The sequence below is a fragment of the Ovis canadensis genome, chromosome 4, assembly GCF_042477335.2.
Source record: "Ovis canadensis isolate MfBH-ARS-UI-01 breed Bighorn chromosome 4, ARS-UI_OviCan_v2, whole genome shotgun sequence".
NCBI lineage: Eukaryota > Metazoa > Chordata > Mammalia > Artiodactyla > Bovidae > Ovis > Ovis canadensis.
The window spans coordinates 135,622,972-135,647,500 of NC_091248.1; the positions used below are offsets into that span (position 1 = coordinate 135,622,972).

Consider the following 24,529-nt stretch of genomic DNA (forward strand, 5'->3'; position numbering starts at 1 on the left):
GTTGTCCTGGGCCCGGCTGTGACTCTCCGCCTCGCCTCTGTCTCTGCCCACACACCACATGCTGAGGCCACACACACCCAGCCCCGCCCTCAACGCCACAATCACCGCCCCCCATCCCCCCCCCCCACCCCGGCCCATAAACTCCCCGTGACCACCGCACACACCACGCCCCTGTACACTTCCCGCCACCCCCACCCCCACCCCCACCCCCACCGCCACCTCCACCGCCACCCCCACCCCCACACACTGCCTTGTCCTTTGCCTAGCTGTGTCTCTGGGCCTCTGTCTCTGCGCCACCACCCGTCGCACCCACAGGCCACACCCACACCCACACCCACAGCGGCACCCTACACACACCACACGCATACCCGCACGCACACCCCGCGTGCACACCGCGCGCACACACATCCGGACCCCAGACACACGCACACCCAGCCGTTTCGCACCCCACCCGCACACCCCGCACACCACACACTCCTCCCCTCCCCCGCCTCCAACCCCCCACCACACACACACACACACACACACACACACACTGCGTTGTCCTTGGCCTGGCTGTGACTCTCCCCATCTCCTCTGTCTCTGCCCACACACCAAATGCGTAGACACACCCACCCCCCCCCCGCCCCCAACGCCACACACACACCCCTTGCCCATAAACACCCCAACCCCCGCACACACCGCGGCCCCACACATACCCCGCCCCCCCACCTGTCTCGCACCCCCCTACCCACACACACACTGCATTGTCCTTTGCCTAGCTGTGTCTCTGCGCCAAACCCCCTCCACCACAACCACAGGCGCACCCTACGCACCCCACGAGTACCGGCGCACACACGCCCAGCCTGTTCGCACCCCGCCCGCACACGCCACGCACCACACATTTCCCCCCCGCCCCCCCCAACCACCACCACCAGACACACACACACACTGCGTTGTCCTCGGCCTGGCTGTGATGCTCCACCTCTCCTCTTCTCTCGCTGTGCCCACACACCACATGCGGAGGCCACACGCATCCCATCCCCCCTGCCGGTAAACACCCCGAGACGATGGCACACAACACGCCCGCGCACACATCCCGCTCCTCCACCCCTCCTGCACGCCCCCCCCCGCCCCCCCCCCCCCCCACACACACACCCAGCCTTGTCCTTTGCCTAGCTGTGTCTCTGGGGAGAAATACGTATGAACCTTTCAGATGAATCATGTGAACCTTGAGTGACATCAATGCCTTTCTTGATTGGAACTCACGACACCCTCACCCTTTAGGAATGCAACTTTATCCGGAGGGTGGTGCCTGGTTGAAGAAAAAAACACCCTTGGAACACATGAGTGTTTGGGGGATCAGAAGAAAGGATCGTCACACGTCAGCAGGCCTCGTGGCCAGAAGATGATGGAAAAACCCTTAAGACCTTCTTTGGATGGAAAGCACCTGATTTTGACAAAGGTCAGGATTGCTGACCCCCGCGTTGACTCTGGATTCATCCCTATGTGTCACAAAAGGTTAGAAGCAAGCCTACAAAACAAAGGCATGGGATCCGTTTCTGGAAAGACGGATTCCCCTGTGTCGTTTCTCTCTTGCTCCCCGTTTTTCTGGCTGAATTCCCATCTGCAGCGTGGATGTGATTCCATGTCCACCAAGTGATTCAGCCTCTTTTTCGCCACTCATATTTCCTACGACACTATCCGTTGCTAATCTCTCTGTGTATCTATAATGAATTAAATGTTTTCCTAGGACGCCGATTCCATCCCCACCCTCGAATCACCCTGGATCCACCAGGGCTGGACCCCGGCGTCGGTCGGCCGGTCGGTCGGTCGGTCGGTGCGTGCGTGCGTCGGTGGGTGCGGGCGTGCGGTCGAGAATGCTCCCCCTCCCCCTCCCCCACCCCCGTCCGTCTGTCCGTCCGTGCGTCCGTCGTACCTCGCCCAGAGACGTTCCCGCGAAGTGTTGGCGTGTCCCGCTTTCCTGTCCGCCTCGGTGACTGAGCGGAGAAACTGCGCCCTAGGATGGCCCCCCCCCCCCCCCCCCCGCCCCCCCGCCCCCCGCCCCCGGCCCCGTCTGGCAACGAGTCCCTGCTGGTCTCCCTCGGAGCTTCTATGCTGCGGCCGGCTCTCTGGACAGTGCGTTGGCTGTCGGGCGCCACCTGCCTGTCGGTCGCTTTTTTAGATGGCCCTGCGGGGGGACCACGGAGGGAGCGGGCCGGGCCGGCCAACTCTTGAATGCCCTGGGGCTGTGGAAGGAGGCTCTGCGGGAGCGGCACCTTGGGCCAGAGGTCCATGGGGAGCCACACTTGGGCTTTTTTGCTTGGGATGGGAAATCTCCTTTGGGAAACTTGATTGATTTGGAGAACAGCTATTGGAACCCCAGGGAGGTGACTTTTGGGGGGCTTGTCTCCCCTGGCATGGGGGGAAATCTTCCTTCTCCCGCCAAGGATTTCAAACAGAGCCGCGACAGATCACACGGATCCACTTGCTCCAGTCAGGTTCAGGGGCAGAACGCGAGGACCCAACCTGGCCTGGTGACAGCAAGTCGCGAACAACCCCCCCCCCCCCCCAACTCGGAACACTCCCCTGTCTGCCTGGCCAAAGACAAGTGCTGGCTGGTGGGGGCAGACTCACATTTCACGGGAGTGGTCTTGATCGCGGAGGTGCTGAATGAGCTCAGAAAACACAAGCAGATGATGCGGGATATCCATCCATGCACGTGATCCTTTGCCTGACTGGATCTGTCTCTGCCCGCCCACCACACACACCACACGCAGACCACCCCCCCCCACACACACACACACACACCGTGCCCATACCACACACCCACTGCGTCGTCCTTTGCCTGGCTGCGACTCTCTGCCTCTGTCTCTGCCCGCACCACCCACAGGAACACCCTACACACCACACGCATACCCACACACACACCCCGCCTGCACCCAGCGCGTGCACACACACACATCCCGGAGCCCCCCCCCCCCCGCCGCCATGCACACACGCGCACACATACCCCCAGCCCGTACGCACCCGGCCCACACACGCCACACACTCCCCCCGCTCCCCCATACACACACACACACACTGCATTGTCCTTGGCCTGGCTGTGGCTGTCTCCCCCTCCTCTGGCTCTGCCCACACACCATATGCGTAGCCACACCCCCCCCACCCCCCCCCCACCCCCCACCCCCGTCCATAAACCCCACACCCCCGCACACACCACGCCCCCCACACATACCCCGCCTCCCCCACCTATCCCGCACCCCCGCCCCCCCCACACACACACACTGCCTTGTCCTTTGCCTAGCTGTGTCTCTGGGCCTCTGTCTCTGTGCCCCCACACCCACACCCACACCCACAGCGGCACCCTACACATCACACGCATACCCGCACACACACCCCGCCTGCACACTGCGCACACACACATCCACCCAGACACACGCACACCCAGCCCGGCGTCACACGCCACACACCACACACTCCCCCCCTCCCCTCCCCCCTCCCCTCCCCCCACACTGCGTTGTCCTTGGCCTGGCTGTGACTGTCCCCCCCCTCCTCTGTCTCTATCCACACACCACATGCGTAGCCACACTCCACCCCCCCCGCCCCGCCCCAGCGCCGCGCGCACACACACACACACACACACACACACACACACCAGCCCCCATAAACACCCCACGCCCGCACACACCACGCCCCCACACATACCCTGCCCCCCACCTCTCCCGCCCCCCCCCTCCACCACACACACACTGCCTTGTCCTTTGCCTAGCTGTTTCTCCGCGCCACCCACCCCCCCCACCCGCCACACCCACAACCACAGGCGCACCCTACACACCACAGGCATACCCGCACACACACCCCGCCTGCACACAGCGCACACACACATCCCGACCCCAGACACCCACACACCCACACACCCACACACCCCACCCCACCCCCCCCCCACACACACACCCAGCCCGTTCGCACCCCGCTCGCACAGGCCACACACCACACACTCCCCCCTACCCCCTACACACACGCACACTGCGTTGTCCTTTGCCTGGCTGTGTCTCTGGGCCACTGTCTCTGCACGCCCCACCCTCTTCTGGCCACGGCCACGCCCACACCCACAGGCGCATCCCACACGCACACACCCATGGTGCCCACCCGACACACACTCGGCCTCACGTGGAACCTATACACACACCACACACGTTACCCCTCCCCCCCACCCCCACCCCCACACACACCCACGCAGCACCACCTGCGCGTGCCCCAGACGCACCACCACACACCGCCTCCTGCCGGGGTCCAGCCCCGTCGGATCCAGGGAATTCGAAGGCGGGGACGGCGTTGGCGTCCTTGGATAAAGACATATTGAATGACAGAGATAGATAGAGAGAGATTAGAAACGGATCGTGTCGTAGGAAAATCAGTGGAGGAAAAGAGGCTGAATCACTTGGAATTCGGCCAGAGAAACGGGGAGCAAGAAAGAAAGAAGCGACGTGGGGGTATCCGTCTTTCCGGAAACGGATCCGATGTCTTTCGTGGTGGGTTTGCTTCTATCCCTCTTGTGACATATAGGGATGACTACAGAGTCACGTGGGGGCCGGGAGTCCCGACCTTTCTCAAAATCAGGTGCTTTCACATACATGTACGGGGGGGAAAAAAAAAAATGTCTTAGGGATAATGACATCATCTTCTGGCCCTGAGGCCTGCTGACGTGTGATGATCCTTTCTTTCTGATCCCCAAAACACTTACGTGTTCCGAGGGTGTTTTTTCTTAAACCGGGCACCACCCTCCAGATAAAGTGACATTCCTGTAGGGTGAGGGTGTCGTGAGTTCCAATCAAGAAAGGAACCGATTGAACCCCAAAGTTCACATGAGTCGTCTGAAAGGTGAATACTTATTTCCCCTAGATGCTAGTGATATTCACGATAAGGGCAGGGAACATGGAGATGGAGCAGCAACCATCAGCCCAACACATGAAAATCCTTTCCCCAATGTGGCCCTGAAGGTCTATTTAGTCTTCAGAGAGTGATCGAGTGACATGTTGACATAGCAAGGACCCAGGGATGGGTCGCAAAGGGCAGGGATCGATTCCCAAAGAGAACGTTCCTTCACTCAAAACGTCTAGGATTGCTCCCCTTCAAGACGACTCTCTTTCCTTTTCTACATTCCAACGACATGGATTCATCTATTCCCAGGTGCCTAAGGATATGGAGGCCTGGCGGCCATCATGGACTCGACCGTGAGAAAAGCCCTGTGCTCGCGAAGACTCTCCAGAGACTCCCAGACTCTCTGTGCTGTTTACGGTGGAGAGGGAGCCGACGCTCGTGTGCGTCGTGGCGGGAGGGTGGGTGACCCTGTCACGCGAGCTAGTCTGTCAGCAGAGAGGTTTGACCCGAGACGGCCTTGTCACACCCAGGGCCGGGAGTGAGCCGTCAGGATCGGCCCGACGCGTGAAACACCCTTCACCCACGTCATTCCTGACCAACCCACTAGACTCATCATTTCTAGGTAGACGCTGGCTTTGGGGGTAGATGCTCGGGAACGGGGGGTTTCCTGAGGCTTGATCACGCCTTTGCGAGTGCCAAGCCTCCTTCCTCGCGGCCTTCGCCGTGGTGGGCGGAGTTCCTCGCGCTGGCCCCCGACGGCCTCCCCCCACCCCCTCCGCCCCCACTGTGTGCGTCCCTGTCCCTCTCTTTCTCTTTCCCTTCCTCGCCGTCCCTCTGCCCCTCCCTCCCCTGCCTCCCCCCTTCCCAGGACAGCGTGCCTTTCGGATGAGTCTGCCTGTTGTGCGGACACCCTTGACGTGACGATGGCTACGGTCTGACCTGTCACGCCTGTCACCTGGGGCGGCGGGGTGGGGTGGTGGTCAGACAGGCTTGGGACGCTAGGGATAGCTTTCTCTGTGGAAGGTGGAAGCCTCCCTTCCGTCCCTCGCTGCAGACAAGCAAACGGACCGCAACGGAAAGCGATCTCTACGGATTGACACGCCACCCACTTCACCGAGCAGATCGTAGGAGCCTTCACCCAGAGCTCTTGCGAAATTCTTCAGAACGGGGGTCAGTCTTCCAGTCCCCCGCCATCATCAGGCGAGGTGTAGAGAACCGATGGGAAAGCGTGAGGAATGACTTCTTGCGTGGGGTTGGGTGAACTGAGGAATAGGATGCGAAAGTGCATGCCTGACTTCTTGAGGAAAAAAGGATTGGGGGCGGGGAGGAGCAGGCGGTCCACTTAGGAGGTCGGGTTGAACGTGTACACATACACTGTACGTCAGAACGATCCACGAGCACCAGGATCCTATGCCAGCACGGGAAAGTAGACGTATGACTTTGCAGGAACCTCTGAGGGAAAAGAATCTGAACACCTGAAACGAGCATGACTTTGTAACGCCCCTCCCCGCGCCCCCCTCCCTCCCACCGCCCCCCGACTTCCTTTCTGCCATCAGGGTGGTGTCCTGTGCGTATCTGAGGGGACTGATATTTCTCCCGGCGATCTTGACTCCAGCTCGCGCTTCATCCAGCCCAGCGTTTCTCATGATGTGTACTCAGCCTGTAGGTTACATAAGCAGGGTGGCGATAGACAGCCTTGATGGACTCCTTTCCCTATTTGGAACCAGCCTGTTGGGTTTCCATGTCTAGTTCTAACTGTAGCTTCCTGACCTGCAGAAATACAGATTCCTCCTTTTTTTTTTTTTTTTTTTTTTTTAAATTCCCTAACCTGGGTGAAAAGCGACAGAGACAGAGAGAAGACAGATGGAGGGACGGACGGACGGACGGACGGACGGACGGACGGACGGACGGACGGGCGGGCGGGCGGGAAAAAGACAGAAAGAAAAATAAAATAATGAAAGGACCTATACCGTTCCACCTGTTGCTTTCCAGATACAAAGAGAACACAGAGGACCGAAAGGACACAATGTGGAAACTGTGAATTTGGAAAGACGGACGTCCCCTTGGTCCCTTCGTACAACACCCCTGTCGGCAGAAGGCAATCCTTTCCCTTTTTCTCTCGATCTGGTCCTTCCAGACTTCGGAAACTCTCAGTGGAGGATTCTTATCTCCTTGGCGATCGTGATTGCCACGGGTTCCTTAGGGGCCCAGAGGGTCTTTCTGAGAAACGCGGGGACGCACTCCTGGAGACCCGGCTTCCGTCCCTGGGCCAGGAAGGCCTCCTGGAGAAGGACATGGCAACCCGCTCCAGGACCCGACCCTGACGTCTAGAAATCAGCCTCCTAGACTGCCTCTCCCTGCGCCGACTGGTGTCTCGAATCCGCTCCAGGGATGCACCTGTGTGTTTCCTTGGTTTCCCTACAAGTGCCTCTGAGGGGAAAGAAAATCCCCGATGGCTTGCACCCCAGGCCTGCTTTCCCGGACCCGTCCATCGACATCACGGCCTCCTGTAGAGGAGATACGATCGCCGACTCACTGAACGGAGGATCTGTGCTCAGAAACTCTTTCCAAGACATGGAGGCCCTACTAACGAACCTATTTCGTCCTTCCCTCCTTCTGGGTTTGTTTTTTTCTTTTTCTTTTTCTTTTTTTCCTTTCTTTCCTTTTTCTCCCCTGTTCCTCTCACGTCCGTGCACACGCATACGCACACGCACAACGTGCCGTCTCTCACGGACACGTGTACGCGCACGCGCTCACGCACACAGACACCAGCTCAGCTGTTCCTAGGTTCCAGGCGAGTGACAGAGGAGGGGAAACTGCGAGGGTTCGGACGGAGTAGGCCGCCGTCCCCACCCCACTCCAGCCCACCGCACGTGAACCTCCGTGCCCGATGGAGTGTTTTGGATTCGAGGGACTACAGAGCCGGCCGGCGCCAGAGGAACGCTCTGCCCCTCCCTCCTTTTCTGTCTCTCTGAAGGCTGAAAGAGATGGGAAGACCAGACCGCCTGACCTGCCTCTTGAGAAATCCGTATGCAGGTCGGGAAGCAACAGTGGGAACTGGACATGGACCGACAGACTGGGTTCCAGATTGGGAAAGGAGGACGTCAAGGCTGTATATTGTCACCCTGCTTATTTCACTTCTATGCAGAGGACATCGTGAGAAACGCTGGACTGGAAGACACGCAAGCTGGACTCAAGATGGCCGGGAGAAATAGCGATCCCCTCAGATATGCAGATGACACCACCCTTATGGCAGCAAGGGAAGAGGGGCTAAAAAGCCTCTTGAGGAAAGGGAAAGAGGAGAGTGAACACGTTGGCCTAAAGCTCCACATTCAGAAAACGAAGATCATGGCATGCGGTCCCATCGTGTCGTGGGAAAGAGATGGGGAACCGGTGGAAACAGGGTCAGACTTTATTTTGGGGGGCTCCAGAATCACTGCAGAGGGTGACTGTAGCCATGACGTTCAAAGACGCGGACTCCTGGGAAGAAAAGGGATGACCAACCTAGATAGCATCTTCCAAAGCAGTGACGTGACTTTGCCGACTAAGGTCCGTCTAGTCAAGGCTATGGTTTTTCCTTGCTCGTGGATGGATGTGAGAGCTGGACTGTGAAGGAGGCTGAGCGCCGAAGAATGGATGCTTGTGAACTGTGGTGTTGGAGAAGACTCTCGAGAGTCCCTTGGACTGCAAGGAGATCCAACCAGTCCATTCTGAAGGAGATCAGCCCTGGGATTTCTTTGGAAGGAATGAGGCGAAAGCGGAAACTCCAGTACTTTGGCCACCTCATGAGAAGAGGGGACTCGCTGGAAACAAACTCGGATGCTGGGAGGGATGGGGCGCAGGAGGAGAAGGGGACGGCCGAGGATGAGATGGCTGGATGGCATCACGGACTCGATGGACGTGAGTCTGTGTGAACTCCGGGAGATGGGGATGAACAGGGAGGCCTGGCGTGCTGCGATTCATGGGGTCGCAAAGAGTCGGACACGACTGAGCGACTGAACGGAACGGAACTGGAGGCAGGCAGGAATGAAAACCTCCTCCCACGGAGGGGAAGCTGTCAAGTGACGATGGCTGCCTCGACGCACGTCCACGATCCTCGCACGCATGAGCGGGGTTTCCTGGGTGACAAAACAGGAGGAGACTCCTTTGGCCTGACACGAGGCGAGTGTGTCCCTCGGCCACCCTCCCCACCCCCCAGCCCCCTTCCTCCGCACGGTGCCGAAAGGGGCAGTCTCAAGGTGGAGACATGGAATGGGGGGATGGGGATGGGGATGGGGATGGGGATGGGGATGGGGATGGGGATGGGAGGAGGGGTGCGTGGGTGGGGCGGATCACCATTCAATGGAGAGAAGCTCGAGGCGAAGTCAGAGGCTCTGACTTGACTGGAAAGCTTTCTGCATTTGAATGAAGCTATCGGACGAGGCCCTGCAGGGGGAGGGTGGGGGAGGGTGGCGGTGGGGCCCGCAGACAATAGCCCCTGCCTGCCTGCCGGCCTGCCGGCCTGCCGGCCTGCCTGCAGGCCGGCCTGCCGGGCTGAGGAGGCCCTCTGGCGGCGGCGGGGTCACGCTCCGGACTCCTGCAGCTCAACTCGATCCCTTCAAGGAAACTCCTGGGGTGACTCCTGTCCAGGGAATCATCCAAATGGGCCTGTTTCTGAAAAAGGCCCGAGTCACAGCTGTGACAGATTCTGTGGATCTCTTGACCCATGGATTGACCTGCACCCTCCCTCCCATCCTGTCAGATCCTTTCGACACGCTTGAAGAGGTCTTTGGCCTCGGCCCAGAAAACAGGCCAAGATAAACAAATACGTTTTGGTCTTTTTCTTTTCTTTTTTTTTTTTTTCTTTTGAACAGGGCGAAAACGATGCATGGCCGTGGATTGGAGAGAAGCCTGCTCCCCTCGCGCGCCTGAAGGCAGGGAGTTCTCAGCGGGACAGAAATGACATTCAGGGGACAGAAATGACATTCAGAAATGAACCGTTTAAACTTGGTGACTATGCCAGAACAAATAGTGACACCAAACTTTGATACAGTGCTGTGATTTCCTTCTGGGAGGTTTCAGACCCCTCTCTATTGACCTTTAAGTCGATCATCAGTGTGTTGTCCGTCTCACTGCGTCAAAGCCCCTGCTCCCATCATAACCTCACTGAGATCTGTGATTTCCACCCAATGGACAGAGTCATCACACGCTTAGCTCCACCCAGCTCGTCACGCAACAGCGTGGACGGGCAAGTGCGTGCGTGGGCGCGTGGGCAGGTGGGTGGGTGGGTGCGTGGCTGGGTGCCTGCGTGCGTGCGTGCGTGCGTGCGTGGGTGGGTGGGTGCGTCCGTGCGTGCGTCCCTGCGTCCCTGTGCCTTTCGCCTTTCAGATTATGAACCCCGCCCCCTCACCTCTCCCGCTCCCCCGCCCCCCCCCACTGCCTTGTCCTTTGCCTAGCTGTGTCTCTGTGCCACCCACCCTCCACCACACCCACAACCACAGGCGCACCACACACCACGCGCATACCCGCACACACACCCCGCCTGCACACAGCGCACACACACATCCCGACCCCAGACACATACACACACACACACACACACGCAGCACAGGCCGCACACCACACACTCCCCCCTACCCCCTACACACACACACACACACACACACACACACGCACACACACACACACACACACACACACACACTGCGTTGTCCTTTGCCTGGCTGTGTCTCTGGGCCACTGTCTCTGCACGCCCCACCCCCTTCCGGCCACGGCCACGCCCACACCCACAGGCGCATCCCACACGCACACACCCATGGTGCCCACCCGACACACACTCGGCCTCACGTGGAACCTATACACACACCACACACGTTACCCCTCCCCCCCACCCCCACCCCCACACACACCCACGCAGCACCACCTGCGCGTGCCCCAGACGCACCACCACACACCGCCTCCTGCCGGGGTCCAGCCCCGTCGGATCCAGGGAATTCGAAGGCGGGGACGGCGTTGGCGTCCTTGGATAAAGACATATTGAATGACAGAGATAGATAGAGAGAGATTAGAAACGGATCGTGTCGTAGGAAAATCAGTGGAGGAAAAGAGGCTGAATCACTTGGAATTCGGCCAGAGAAACGGGGAGCAAGAAAGAAAGAAGCGACGTGGGGGTATCCGTCTTTCCGGAAACGGATCCGATGTCTTTCGTGGTGGGTTTGCTTCTATCCCTCTTGTGACATATAGGGATGACTACAGAGTCACGTGGGGGCCGGGAGTCCCGACCTTTCTCAAAATCAGGTGCTTTCACATACATGTACGGGGGGGAAAAAAAAAAATGTCTTAGGGATAATGACATCATCTTCTGGCCCTGAGGCCTGCTGACGTGTGATGATCCTTTCTTTCTGATCCCCAAAACACTTACGTGTTCCGAGGGTGTTTTTTCTTAAACCGGGCACCACCCTCCAGATAAAGTGACATTCCTGTAGGGTGAGGGTGTCGTGAGTTCCAATCAAGAAAGGAACCGATTGAACCCCAAAGTTCACATGAGTCGTCTGAAAGGTGAATACTTATTTCCCCTAGATGCTAGTGATATTCACGATAAGGGCAGGGAACATGGAGATGGAGCAGCAACCATCAGCCCAACACATGAAAATCCTTTCCCCAATGTGGCCCTGAAGGTCTATTTAGTCTTCAGAGAGTGATCGAGTGACATGTTGACATAGCAAGGACCCAGGGATGGGTCGCAAAGGGCAGGGATCGATTCCCAAAGAGAACGTTCCTTCACTCAAAACGTCTAGGATTGCTCCCCTTCAAGACGACTCTCTTTCCTTTTCTACATTCCAACGACATGGATTCATCTATTCCCAGGTGCCTAAGGATATGGAGGCCTGGCGGCCATCATGGACTCGACCGTGAGAAAAGCCCTGTGCTCGCGAAGACTCTCCAGAGACTCCCAGACTCTCTGTGCTGTTTACGGTGGAGAGGGAGCCGACGCTCGTGTGCGTCGTGGCGGGAGGGTGGGTGACCCTGTCACGCGAGCTAGTCTGTCAGCAGAGAGGTTTGACCCGAGACGGCCTTGTCACACCCAGGGCCGGGAGTGAGCCGTCAGGATCGGCCCGACGCGTGAAACACCCTTCACCCACGTCATTCCTGACCAACCCACTAGACTCATCATTTCTAGGTAGACGCTGGCTTTGGGGGTAGATGCTCGGGAACGGGGGGTTTCCTGAGGCTTGATCACGCCTTTGCGTGTGCCAAGCCTCCTTCCTCGTGGCCTTTGCCGTGGGCGGAGTTCCTCGCGCTGGCCCCGGCAATTACAAGGAGACATGTTGTGTATAACTGTGTGATACTTTTTGTCTGGAAACTTTTTCAAAACCGTTTACTAAATGGATTGGAGAGAAACCTGCTCCCCTCGCGCGCCTGAAGGCAGGGAGTTCTCAGCGGGACAGAACCTGCCTTCACTTCTCAGGGGGACCGGGACAGTCCCCTCACCCCGTGCACCCCCAACCCCGAGCCCAGTCCCGTCCCCTCCCCTCCCCGCCCCACCCACCCACCCACGCACGCATGCACGCACCCACACACACACACCCACACCCACACCCACACCCACCCACCCACCCACCCACCCACACACACACACACACACACACACACACACACACACACACAGGCGCGCGCGCACGCTCACCCGGACCCGGCTCCCACCCCCATCTCCTCAACCTCACACCCCCCACCCCCCCCCCCACCCCACCCCACCCCACCGCTCCCCTCCCCTCCCCGGCGACGAGGGGGGCCCGGGGAGGGATGGCTGTCTCAGCCCTGGTTCTGAGATGTCCTTTGGGGAACCGCTCTAGGCCGAGACGCCAGCTTGCTGCCCTGCTGCTTGGTGTCCGTCTCCATCAGCCGTGTCCCCGAAAGGCACGTGAGCTCATGGACGACAAAGAGCGCACCCAGAAAACACCAAAGGGTCCTCCTGAACCCAACACGGCCATGTGTATGGATCCACGTAGAGGTCGTGGATCTCCCCATCGGATGCATGAATAGGATCCACACAGACTCGATTGTGTTTCCGCTTCGATGGGCTGCCCTATCCGGAGAGATCGCGTGGGTCAGCGAGCGAGCAAACACGGAAGGGAACGAACCCAAAACCGCGGCCAAGTCGAGGGAGTGCTGAGCCCGAGGAACTCGCCGATCCCGTGGCATCGTTTGCCATACACAGCCTTTCTCTACGGCAGAGGGAGATGTGGCATGGATCCCCGTGTGGGTCGTCCGTGCCCGAAACCACGCTGCGGAGAGTGGTCGTGTCTCATTCGAATTCTCTCTCAAAAGAGAAACCAGGTCCCATGATGGGATGGTATCTTTGAATGCAAAAGGGGATGACACGTGACAGGAAAATCAAAGTGGAGTCCGCATCGCCAAGAGAGCGCCCCAAAATAGAGAAGGGGAGGGCCATGGAGGAAGAGGTCTGTGTCTCGGTCTGGAAACTCGGAGCACCTCCTGGGGAACAGAGGCCTCCGGATCATCGAAACAGTGTTCCCGACATTCAAGACCCCCTATCACACACACCCTCCCCTTTCCCTACATCACTTGTGACAGTCTATCTACCCTGGAAGAAGAAACAGTTCCTTGTTTGCATGACAGTCCATCATCATTGCTCTCAGGTCGCTTTCCAACCTCACGGAGTTTCAGCTTTCTAAGCCCCCGACTCTTTCCTGGGCAACGTTCCCCCGGTTTTTATTCAAACCTGTGTCCCTGCATGGCCATATCGAAGACCCCCAAATAAAGCTTTCTTTTTCTTTCTTTCTTTCTTTCTTTCTTTTTTTTTTTTGGCGCAGCCGATACTGACTCTTCATGGAAAGACAAGAAAACTAGGTGATTTTATGTGTTTAACTTTCAGGTGTATTGAAATATCATTTCCTTCGTGAAGGACATATGACATCCTTCGTCCTCATGTGTACAGAATGGGGACAAGAGGCACCTGTATGTTGCCAAAGAAGAATGACCACCCAAGCGGTAGCTCATAGCTTTCTCACAAGCCACACAGATCATGACTGGATGTGAAAGAGAGGGAAGTCACTCGGTCGTGTTCGACTCTTTGCGACCCCACGGACTGTAGCCTACCAGGCTCCTCCATCCGTGGACAGTTCCAGGCAAGAATCCTAGAGTGGGTTGCCATTTCCTTCTGCCATTGGACGGGAGGAGAATGATTCATGTCCACTGTCATGGCAACTTTCTCAGATGATCATGCTGCTGCTGCTGCTGCTGCTGCTGCTGCTGCTGCTGCTGCTGCTGCTGCTGCTGCTGCTGCTGCTGCGTTGCTTTGGTCGTGTCCGAATCTGTCCGACCCCACAGACAGTAGCGCACTGGGCACCCCCGTCCCTGGGATTCTCCAGGCAAGAACACTGCAGTGGGTTGCCATGTCCGCCTCCAAGGCGTGAAAGTGAAAAGTGCAAGGGAAGTCGCTCAGTCGTGTCCGACTGTGAGCGACCCCCGTGGACTGCGGCCCACCAGGCTCCTCCCGTCCATGGGATTTTCCGGGCAAGAGGACTGCAGTGGGGCGCCATGGCCTTCTCTGAATAGTACCATACTATAATAATCATGCTGTTCCTTAGAATCACCGTGCTCTTTGTGACGTATACAGTATAGATGTACCTTATCCGTGAAGTCGTTTTTTGTTTTTTTCTTTCCCCCTTACATCAATGCAATATCTTCCCATTTCTCCCTCCCCCAGCCGTTCTGTGATGACCGTCTTCTTTCTTTCTTTCATTCTTTCTTTCTTTTTTGATGGCCATCCATGGCATGTAAGTGGCATGAGAAAGTCTTTTTCTTTCTCTACCTGACTGATTCATTTGGCATCACGCCCTAAGTCACATCCATGCTGTCACCAGACAAGAATGGGTTCGTTCCTGTGGCTCCATGGGACATCTGTTTCTACCTATCGATCGATCTCTATCTGGATCGTGTGTCTTCTTTCCCTCTTCTTCCCTTGATGGACACTCGGGCTGTTTCCCTCTCTTGACCCGTGTGACGGATGCTGCCGTGGACATGGGAGGAGTGCAGATCTCTCTCTGAGATTTAGATTCCGTGTCTCTTTTCTTGAGATGTCTACCCAGAAGTGAGAGTGCTGGAAAGATCGATCACGTCTCGACCACGACTCTTTTCGAAGTCCTCCTGAGGGGATCCAGGGAAGGAGCCATTCTTTTCCAATAGACGCCGTTGGAATACCAGTGCGACCGCACACGTCTTAGGGAAGACGGCGCGAACGCGATGGTGCCCGAGGGTGTGGCCGCAGGACGACTCCCCGGTGCCAGCTTTCCACGTCCACAAGCCCCCCGCGGTCGTCGGCAAGTCGTCCCATCCACACGGAGCCACGGTTTTCGTGGGCCGGGGTGGCCTGGGTGCCAGTCGATCCCCAGAGGAATGGAGCGATGACAGACTCCTTGGGGAACAGAGCAGAGAGACGTGGAATTCTTTCCACGAGACGAGTGCGGTGAGAAGAGAACGATGTGAAGTGGTGCCTGGGGAGCCAGAAAGAGTCGCCACAGGAAGGAAAACAGGTCAGACGAGAGGGGAGAAGGGTTCCAAGTGAGCGGAGCACAGCGGGGGAGACGGGCCCAGAAGATGCGAGCAGATGCTGGGGGCACGGCACGCCTGGACCCGTGAGCCCGCAGGGAGCCGAGAGGGATGGCCGTCCGCTGTCTGCAGGTCCGCGTGGGCCGATCTCCAGAGCCCGGACCGGGAAGGACTTCTTCACGAGAACAGGCACGCTCACGGTCCCCACGGGTCACGTCTCCACTGGGCTCTCAGCACTGGAGGGAGAGCTTCCCACACTTCCGATGGCACGGGGAGCTGCGGTTTCTTGATCTCATCTACCGCAGAGTCAGCGAGCTTCCCGAGGGATAGGATAGGACGAGGTATCGGCCGACGGCATCCCGTCCTAGACCCCGTACTGCTTTAAAACCATGGGGCGTCTCTGATTTCTGTGGGGGTGTGCTGTGTCTTCACTGCTGTGCCAGCCGTGCTCTCTCCGTGGAGGAGGGGGCCGCCCTGCGGTTGTGTGTCTGGGCTTCTCGTGGCTGTGGTTCCTCTTGGGGAGCGCGGGCACTGGGGCACGTGGGCTTCGGTGGCCGCTGGGTGTGGGCTCAGCGCTCGCAGTGGCCAGGATCCAGAGCACGGATTCCATCGGCGAGGCCTATGGGCTTCGTGGCTCTGTAGCACGTGGGATCTTCCCTGGCCGGGGATGAAACCCGTGTTTCCTGCGTGGGCACGGGATGGTTTCCTACGGAGCCGCCGGGGAAGCCCCCGTCCCAAACTCGAGATGGATATCCTGACGTCCCCCGCTTGGGATGGGAGAGTTTCTGAACGATCAGGCCCGGAGAAGGGATTGCATCGTGACGGCTTGACCTTCGTGTCTCACAAACCGGCACTCTTGCTGCTTCTTGAAGCGTCCTAGAGAAGAAGACATCGGATTCCACAGGAGATCAGCTCCTTTGACTAGCGTTGGCACGACGGCCACCACAAGGGGGACGGAGAAACACAACAGTTGGTTTCTTTTGGACGATGAGCCCCCCTCTGTGTGTGTGTGTGTGTGTGTGTGTGTGTGTGTGTGTGTGTGTGTGTGAGAGAGAGAGAGAGAGAGAGAGAGAGAGAGAGAGAGAGAGGGAGAGAGAGAGAGAGATGCCTTCGTGGTTCTAAAGCAAGAAGCACTGAGGAGTGAAGACATTCTTGAACTCACATAGTTTCCTTCATTTCAGTCGTGATGGTCCAGTGATTTTGGAGGACGACATGGAATGTTTCAGGGTAGATGCTTTTAGAAGGCTGTGAAGGGACTTCCCTGCCTGGTGGTCCAGTGGTGAAGGATCCACCTGCCGAGGAGGCAGGGGGACAGGGTGTTTTCCACCGAACCCCTGATCCGGGACGATGCCACAGGGCTCCGGGCAGGTTCGACACACACCTGCAGAACGGACGGTGCCAGGCGTGAAGGCGAGGGCCCACGGCCCGGGGACCCTGGACGAGGATGACTGACGCGGACGGACACTGCCGTCTCCGTCTCCGTGGAGGTGGGTTGTGGCCAGCACGCTCCTCTTGGGCAGGCTGTTCCTAGGACCGTTGGGGAGCGTGCGCGTGCATGGGAGGAGCAGGGGACCTGAGGGAACTCTCTATCCTCTCTGCTCCACGGGGTCCCCGGAACCCTCATCTGCTCAAAGAGAGGATTCGTCCCGTGGAAAGACAGACCCACACGCGAGTGAACCTCATTTCTGGTTCCCTTGGCTTCTGAAAGCGTGACGGTCAGGTGCATGCAACTCTCTGGCTTTCTGTTCTTCCCGAGATCCCGGCCTGCTCACTGGAAGGACACGAGGAGCCGGATGAGATCTCCCTCTGCACGGCGGTGGCTCCAGCGTGCGCACGTTTCGGTGGCTACGGCTTGTGGACATCGCCCCGGGAGCCGAAGCCCCGGTGTGACAGACGCCTGTTTCCACGACGGGTGAACAGTTCTCAGTGCGGGAAGCCCAATCCTTGCCCCTGCCTGTTCGATCTGCAGGGCCTCTGCAAAGGACACACGTGCCCGATCTCATGACCGATCCCCTTTTCGGAGCCAGCCCGGGGCGTCGTCTGTTTCCCGGGCCACAGGCACACACTGGCACTGGGGAGTTGTGTCGTTCCTCCTCCTCGTCCTCCTGCTCCTCCTCCTCGTCCTCGTCCTGCTCCTCCTCCTCGTCCTCGTCCTCCTCCTCCTCTCTGCCCCCACCCTTCCCCCCGCATGCAGGCTCCCCCACACCCCCGCCTGGCCCCGGCCCGTCCGGGTCTCCCCCACCCGCAGAAAAGGCCAGGAAACACATGGTCCCAGGACGACGCAGTCGAGAGAGAGCCAGTGGCAGTCCACTGGGATGCGGGGAGGAGACGCCTGAGCATACCTAGGCCAACACTGCCACCGTGTGGGGTGAGAGGCCGGTGCGAGGAGAGCTCAAGAGTTCAGAGGAGGAGGAAGAGGAGCAGGAGGGAGAGAGGGAGGCGGGGGTGGAGGGGAGGGCCAGGCTGAAGCTGTCTCGGGGCGATGACGTGGAAGAAAACGTTCCCCTTCAGAAGGGCGCTCCGAAGAGAGGAAGAGAGCGTTCCGGCGGGACCTTGAGAGCACCTTCAAGCTGGGAGCGGAGCGGAGCGGAGCGGGGCGGGGTGGGGTGGGGGAGGGAATCATCCAGACGTAGGAAAGACACCAGGCGCAGAAGGCGAGACCGATTCTTGACCAAAGGGAATCGGATGCTTTTCTGTCCATGTGTTCCATCCTCAGACTCTCATGGGAATCCAGCCAGCCAGCCAGCCAGCCAGCCAGCCAGCCAGCCAGCCAGCCAGCCAGCCACGATCGTGTCGCTCCTTTTCTGTTCTCTATGTGTTTCACGGCGAGTGACTGAGAGAGTCTTTCGATGGTTTGCTAGGATGTGTGAATGTCGTGAGACCACGGTACTTGTCAGCCGTGGATGAACAGAACGGCTTCAGCTTTCAGGGTGATCCTGAACTCCCACGCCAAGGGAGGCCCTGTGTGTCCCTGTGTGCTGGAGGACACCGTGCTACCCACATCTTGATCTTGGACTGAACACAACCACCGTGGGGAGGGTGTTCGTGGGTTGGCTTCCTTTCCTTTCCCTATGGCACTCACCTGACCGTCCTGTCCACTCTTTGGATCCTTGATCTCCCCCTCGCCCTCGAGGCCATCGGTCGGTCCTTTTCTTTCTCCTCCTCCTGCTCCCCGTCCTCCTACTCACCCTAGTATCTCTCCCCGCCTCCCCACTCCCCGCCCCCCCACACACACACACACACACACACACACACACACACACACACACACACACACACGCAAGTCCCGCTCTTCTCAAATGGACCTCTCGCTGACGGCCGACGTTTCCTTTCGCCTTCTTTCCTTCCTCCCGTCCTGCTTCCTTTCCCTTGTGTGTGTGTGTGCGTGTGTGTGTGTGTGTGTGTGTGTGTGTGTGTGTGTTTTGTTCCCCCGTTCCTTTTCAGCTGCACCGACGATGTTTTCGAGTGCAGCGCATGACACAGAGATCACCAGGATGCATCTAGTGAGGGACCGTCCGTCACCACTCGGTGTCACGGCGGACGACGTTTGGTGTCGCGACGTGCCCGTGACGCCTGGATTCCCTAAGGGGCAGGTCGCCCCGCTTCCTCTGTCTCCCTCACCAGGGGCGCTCGTTCACTCGTTCTCTCCCCCACCCCGCCCCCCGCCACCGTTTCCCCCGCTCCCTCCTCTGGCCACCCCTCATGTGTTCCGCGGTGGTCTCTTAGGAGCCTGTTTCTCTTGGGTTCTGTTGTGTTCACGGTGTCTCGTTTGGTAGGTACTGCATGGAAACGACGGCTCTGAGGTATTTCATTCAGCATCATCCCCTCTAAAGGTCTCTCCGAGTTCCTGCAGACTGTGAGATTTCATTCCCTTCGGGTGGTTGAGTCCCATTCCTCTGTGTGTGTGTGTGTGTGTGTGTGTGTGTGTGTGTGTGTGTGTGTGTGTGTGAGTGAATGAATAGATACAGGCGTAGGCACACAGACAGAGAGCTCTCTCCTTCTGTGTGTACGGATGTCTACCTAGGTATGGGGGGTCGATCCCACACATACACACGTCCGTATCTTCTTTGTCCCCTCCGTGGGCACTCCGTGGAGTGGCTGGGTTGGGTCGAAGGGGGACTCTTTGGTGGAGTGTTCCGAGGGAATCACAGGACTCTTTTCCCTAGGGATGTGGTTTCTCTCTCTGGGAGGCCCCAGGGGATGAGATGTGATCTCTCTGAGTCCGCCCACATGTTCCTCAGCGGCAGAAAAGGCGCGTTCGATCGATCAGGAGCCACTGTCTTCTGATGTGTCCAACTTGCTGTCGCGATGGCGATTCCAGCTCCTGGGCCTTTCCCCTCCGAAGGAGAAGGATCAATGTCCAGATGAACGCCCCGGGGTGCTTCCGTGAGCCCGCCCCCACCCCCAGCAGCCCCAGCCCAGCCCAGCCCAGCCCTGCCGCTGATTTGTTGTCTCCCTTGTGCTTCTGGGTGTCTGTCTGTTCTCCCTTTCTTTGGAAGGAAGGTGTCTGCTCGGGGCCCCCTGCCTGCCCACTTCGCTCATCGGGGGTTGTTTCCCTTTTGGAGGCTGAGTTGTCTGACGCCTCGATCAGTTTTGGACAGAAAAGCCCCTTTTGCAAGATGCTTGCGCTTTCCCCGTGTATACCCCCCCCCCCCACACACACACACGGATGTGTGTTTCCGTCCGTGTGTGTCTGTGAGTATCTATATGTACATAGATACACCCATAGATACTCACACGCGCGCACGTAGACATCGACACAGACACGTGGGTATCTGTGCACTTAGGCACGTGTACACGGACTTCTATGGACGTGTGCGGATACACACGCACGTTCGCATATGCGTTTCCGTGTGTGCACATCTATGCACATGCATCTGCGTGTAGGCACTCTGGACGCCCCCGGGCGCCTGTATGTGCGTACGTGCACGCACGTCTACTTATATAGACGTGTGCGTATCCCGACACATACACACTCGGACGTCTGTGTGGACCTCCAGACGCGATCCGTAGACGTCTCTGGATGTGTCCGTATGCGCGTATGCATGTGTGCATACACGTGTGCATACACACACGAGGACAGATGCGCCTATGGAAGCACGCACGCACGTGTACGCGTATACGTGCACCCACACCTGTGCGTATACATCACACGTATACACACGTGTGCATCTGTACGCGTGGACACGTCCGCCTTGATTTGTACGTATGTGTCTATGGATCCCGACGTATCTGCACATATGAGCATGTGTATCCGTACCTGTGTATATCCGCGTACGTCTGCGTATATATGCCTGAGTCTACGTGTATACACGCAAGCATACACGCACAGTAGAAACGCCTAGGCACACACGGGCGCACACAGACACATGCGTGTTTGTGAGCATGCCCTTCGAACGTGTTTGTCCATACCCATGGGTGCGCGTATATATAGGCGCGAATATGCGTGCGTATACATATGGACGCGCGGATACGCACATGTGTATGCGTTCTCCCTCCCCCTCCCCCTCCCCCCCCTCCCCCTCCCCTCCCCTCCCCTCCCCTCCCCTCCCCTCCCCTCCCCTCCCCTCCCCTCCCCTCCCCCTCCCCCTCCCCCTCCCCCTCCCCCTCCTCCTCTCCCTCTCCCTCTCTCTGACTTTTAAGCACCCGGAGCCCTTCTATGACTTGACTTTCCTGCCTGGTGGTTTTGTTTCGTTTCCTTTCTGATCGACTTCACAAAGTTATTTATTCATTTAACTGGCTGTTGTCATGGAACACGGGGTTTATGGAGTGGATCCCTATTGACTCGGTCCGGTCCTCCTCACCTCCACGCCCCTCAGCCGCCCCACCCCCACCCCCCGCCCCCCGCCCCCGCCCCCGCCCCCCAGCCCCACCCCCCACCCCCGCCCCTCCCAACCCCCACCCCCGCAGCCCTGCCACCCCAGACCTCCCGCCCGCCCTCCCGCCTGCCTGCCATTCTGGTGTTTGTGGCCAGTTCAGTTATTTTGAAATCCATGTTCTCCTGACCTCAAGTGCACTTTCCCCACCCACCGGCGCCTGCTTGGGTTTGTTGTCTTCGGACTTTGTCACGGTCTCTACCCAGGTTGAGTTGTGTCTTCTCTTGGTGGGGGTTCCGAGTGTGTCTCCTCCTTTTCCTTTCTTGCTCCTGGGCTTGCTTGTCTGCGTCTGCTTTCCAAAGTCCTGCTTTGTTCTCCGAGCAGCGCTCGCCTTGGTTTCGCTTTGCCGGCCCCTCCCTCCCTCCCTCCCTCCCTCCCTCCCTCTCTTTCGGGGGAGGGGGGGCCGGGGGAGTCTGCGATGCCGCTCGCTGGTGCCCCTCTCTCCGCCGACCCCGCCCCGAGCCCCCACCGCCCGCCGGCGTCTCCGTGGAATGTCCCCCCAGCACCCCGGAATCGCGTGGGGGAGTGAGTCTCCTTCGTGGCAGCCTCCTGAGGAGATCCTTCCCAGCGTGTCTCCCTTCCTCTGCGGCCGGGGTCGCGTCGCGTCGCGTCGCTCGGCGGCGGAGGCTCCGGGCCGAGCTCGGGCGTTTGGGCGGCCGGCGCGGTGGCGTCCCCGGCGGCCGGCGACAGCCACCCGTCCTCGGGACGTTCGAGTCGCTTGTCGGGAGCCACCTGGCGGCCGCTTGTATATTGTCCCTCCCTTCTGGAGCTTCGGCGAGGCCTCCTTCAGGAGGATTGTGACTCAGCCTCTGGGCCCGAGGCAGAGCTCTCAGACACCGGCGACGCTGGCGGCGACAGTCCCGGTGGCGCCGAGGCCTAGGGACAGTCCTGCTGTCGCCGGAGATTGGTTCTCTAGGTTTCTGAGGAGGGTGACCGTCGCGGCGCACCGCAGCCGGCTTGCGGGGCGGCCTGACCGGGTCGACCAGCATCTCCCCGTGCCCCTGCGGCCGCGGAGACGGACCGCCCGGACCCTACCTGGGCCGGGCCGCCGCGGTGGGCAGGGAGAGGGTCTTCCCTGCCCGGAGCGCCTGGACTCGGGCTCGGCGGTCCGGACTCCTCCTGGGCCGCCCTCAGGAGCGTGTGCTTCGCCCTCGGCCCCGCTCCGGAGGTGGGGACCGGCCCGGACGGTGGCTTGGAGGTCGCCGGAGGGCGCGCCTGGGTCCGGGCCCTCGGGTCCTTCCTGCCCGAGGTGTTTTCCGCGTCGCGCTCCGGAGGTGGGGACCCGAGGGTTGACCGGGGGAGGCGCGTGTGCGGTCCCCCCCGTGGGGTCCGGTCGCCCGAGGCGTCTCCCGGCACCCATGCTTTCTCTTTGTCAAAGTCCTGACGGGTCCGGAGACGTGGATGGACCGGACCCTGCTTCCGCGGGTGGCCGGGGAGGGCGCGCTCGACCCTCCGGCGTGCCCTCGTGGGTCTCGGTCGTCGGACGCGACTTTGGCTCACCCCTCTCCGACTCCCTGAATCCCAGTCAGTCGGGAGGTGGGGACCGGCTCGGGCCGTCCTGGGTGCCCCGTCTAGGACGGTCTGGGCCCCGGGCGCGGTCCCTGGTCGGGGCCCGCTCGTCTCGTGGGAAGCGCCTCGCTGACGGGTCTGTCTTCTGTGTTCCTTTTGCACATCGAAGCCAAATCCCCGTCCGGAGACACGGACGGGCCGGTCCCCCTACCCGCGTGGGTGAAGCGGGGAGGGCGTCCTCGGCCAGCTCCCCCTCTCTCGGTGTCCGCGCCCCCACCCCCACCCCTTTTGCCACCACGCGCCCCTCCCCCCCCCGGTCGACCAGATGACCCCCCGCCCCCCCCCGCCCCCCCCCCCCCCCCCGAGAGCTCGGGGCCTGGTGTGTATGGGGCAGTGTTGGGGACAGGTGGCCGGGACAAGGTTCCGGGGGCCCTCCCTGCGAGTCGTAGATGGGCTCCTCTGTCGCCTGCTGTCATTTCGTCGCCCTTAATAGGCCTTTTTTGCCACCAGGTAAGTGCTGACACGGCCTCCTTTGGTGTTTGCCACCGAGGACTGTGGGTCTCTAGACGCACGCGGGGCTCTGGGCTTCTGGGCCGCCAGCTGGTGCCCGGTTCGTCCCTTGCCGCTGGAGCCGCCCGCCTGGGCCTGTGCGCCGGCTCCTGTGTGGTGTCGTCTGGCTGACCCGACCCACGGTGCCACCTCCGGTCTCTGGGCGACCCGAGGGTGGCGGGGCGAGGTGGCGCGGGTCTTCTACCCTGGGCGCCCCTCGCCCCCGCTGTGGGCACCTGGGGGCGGCTGGGACGACCCCCGCCCTGTGGGCTCCGTGTCAGGTGTTCTCCTCTTGGGGTCGTTGGCCGCTCTCGCCTGAGGCGAGGTGGGGGGGGATGGAGGTTGCCGGCGAGGCTTAAAACGGGCCCCTCTGGTGACTGTCCTCGCCGTGCCTCCCCCCGCCCCACCTTGGCTCCACGGATCGATGTGGTGTGGTCGTGTTCTCCCGGGCCGAGCCTAAGCCGTGCCAGACGAGGGACGGGCGTTCCCAGTGAGCGTGTCCGCTCTTCTCGGTCTGTCCGCGGGGCCCCTCGCTTGTCTTCCCCCCCGCTGCCCATCAGGGAGGGTGAGGAAGGCAGGGGTTGGGTGTGTGGCCTCTGGCCCTGACCTTCGGTCTCCTGCTGTCCCTTGCCTCGGGGCGTCAGTGGGCGCCGTTGGTCTTCTGACACAGCAGATTGCTCCCGCTTCGCCTTCTCGGCGTGTGCCCGGCGAGCGGCCCTCCCTGTGGCGGGGAGGGCTGTGCCGCCGCCGCCGCGCTGCGCGCCCCACGCGGGTGTGTGAGCGTGCCTCGTGTGACCCTCGGCGGTGCCCCTGGAGCGCTCCAGGTCGTCCCTCAGGTGCCTGAGGCCGAGCGGTGGTGTCGTTTCCCTCAACCCGGTGTCCCCCTCGGGTCCCCGCCACGGTGGCGTGGGTGTCTCGAGAGTGGCTCTCTTTTTTGGGGGGGGGTCGAGGCGGTAGGGAGAGGCGTGCCTGTTCCCCTCGTCGTGGAGGCCTTGGTGGATGAGGCCTTGCGGGGGGGCGGGACGCGCGGGCTCTGCTCTGGCCCTGACCGCGCACACGCTCGTGTGTGGCGGTCCGCTTCCCTGTACCGCAGACCCCTCCCGCCCAGCTGAGGTCTGGTGGCTGGCGGAGCGCCTCCGTGGGCCCGAAGGTGAGACGGTCCGGGGGAGGGACGGCGCGCC

At 60.0% G+C, this 24,529-nt stretch overlaps 1 protein-coding gene across 1 annotated transcript in view; it reads right to left on the reverse strand.

The window, feature by feature from the left end:
* Positions 1-23,549: 23,549 nt before the first annotated feature.
* Positions 23,550-24,529, reverse strand: part of LOC138439863 (collagen alpha-1(I) chain-like) — a 4,361-nt gene continuing 3,381 nt past the window's right edge. Inside the window, exons 5-6 of the mRNA XM_069588932.1 lie at positions 23,756-24,529; positions 23,550-23,663 (exon numbers count right to left, since the gene is read on the reverse strand). The exon at positions 23,756-24,529 is cut by the window's right edge and continues 100 nt beyond it. Coding sequence (XP_069445033.1) covers positions 23,550-23,663; positions 23,756-24,529 — 888 coding nt within the window. The remainder of the gene's footprint in view (positions 23,664-23,755) is intronic.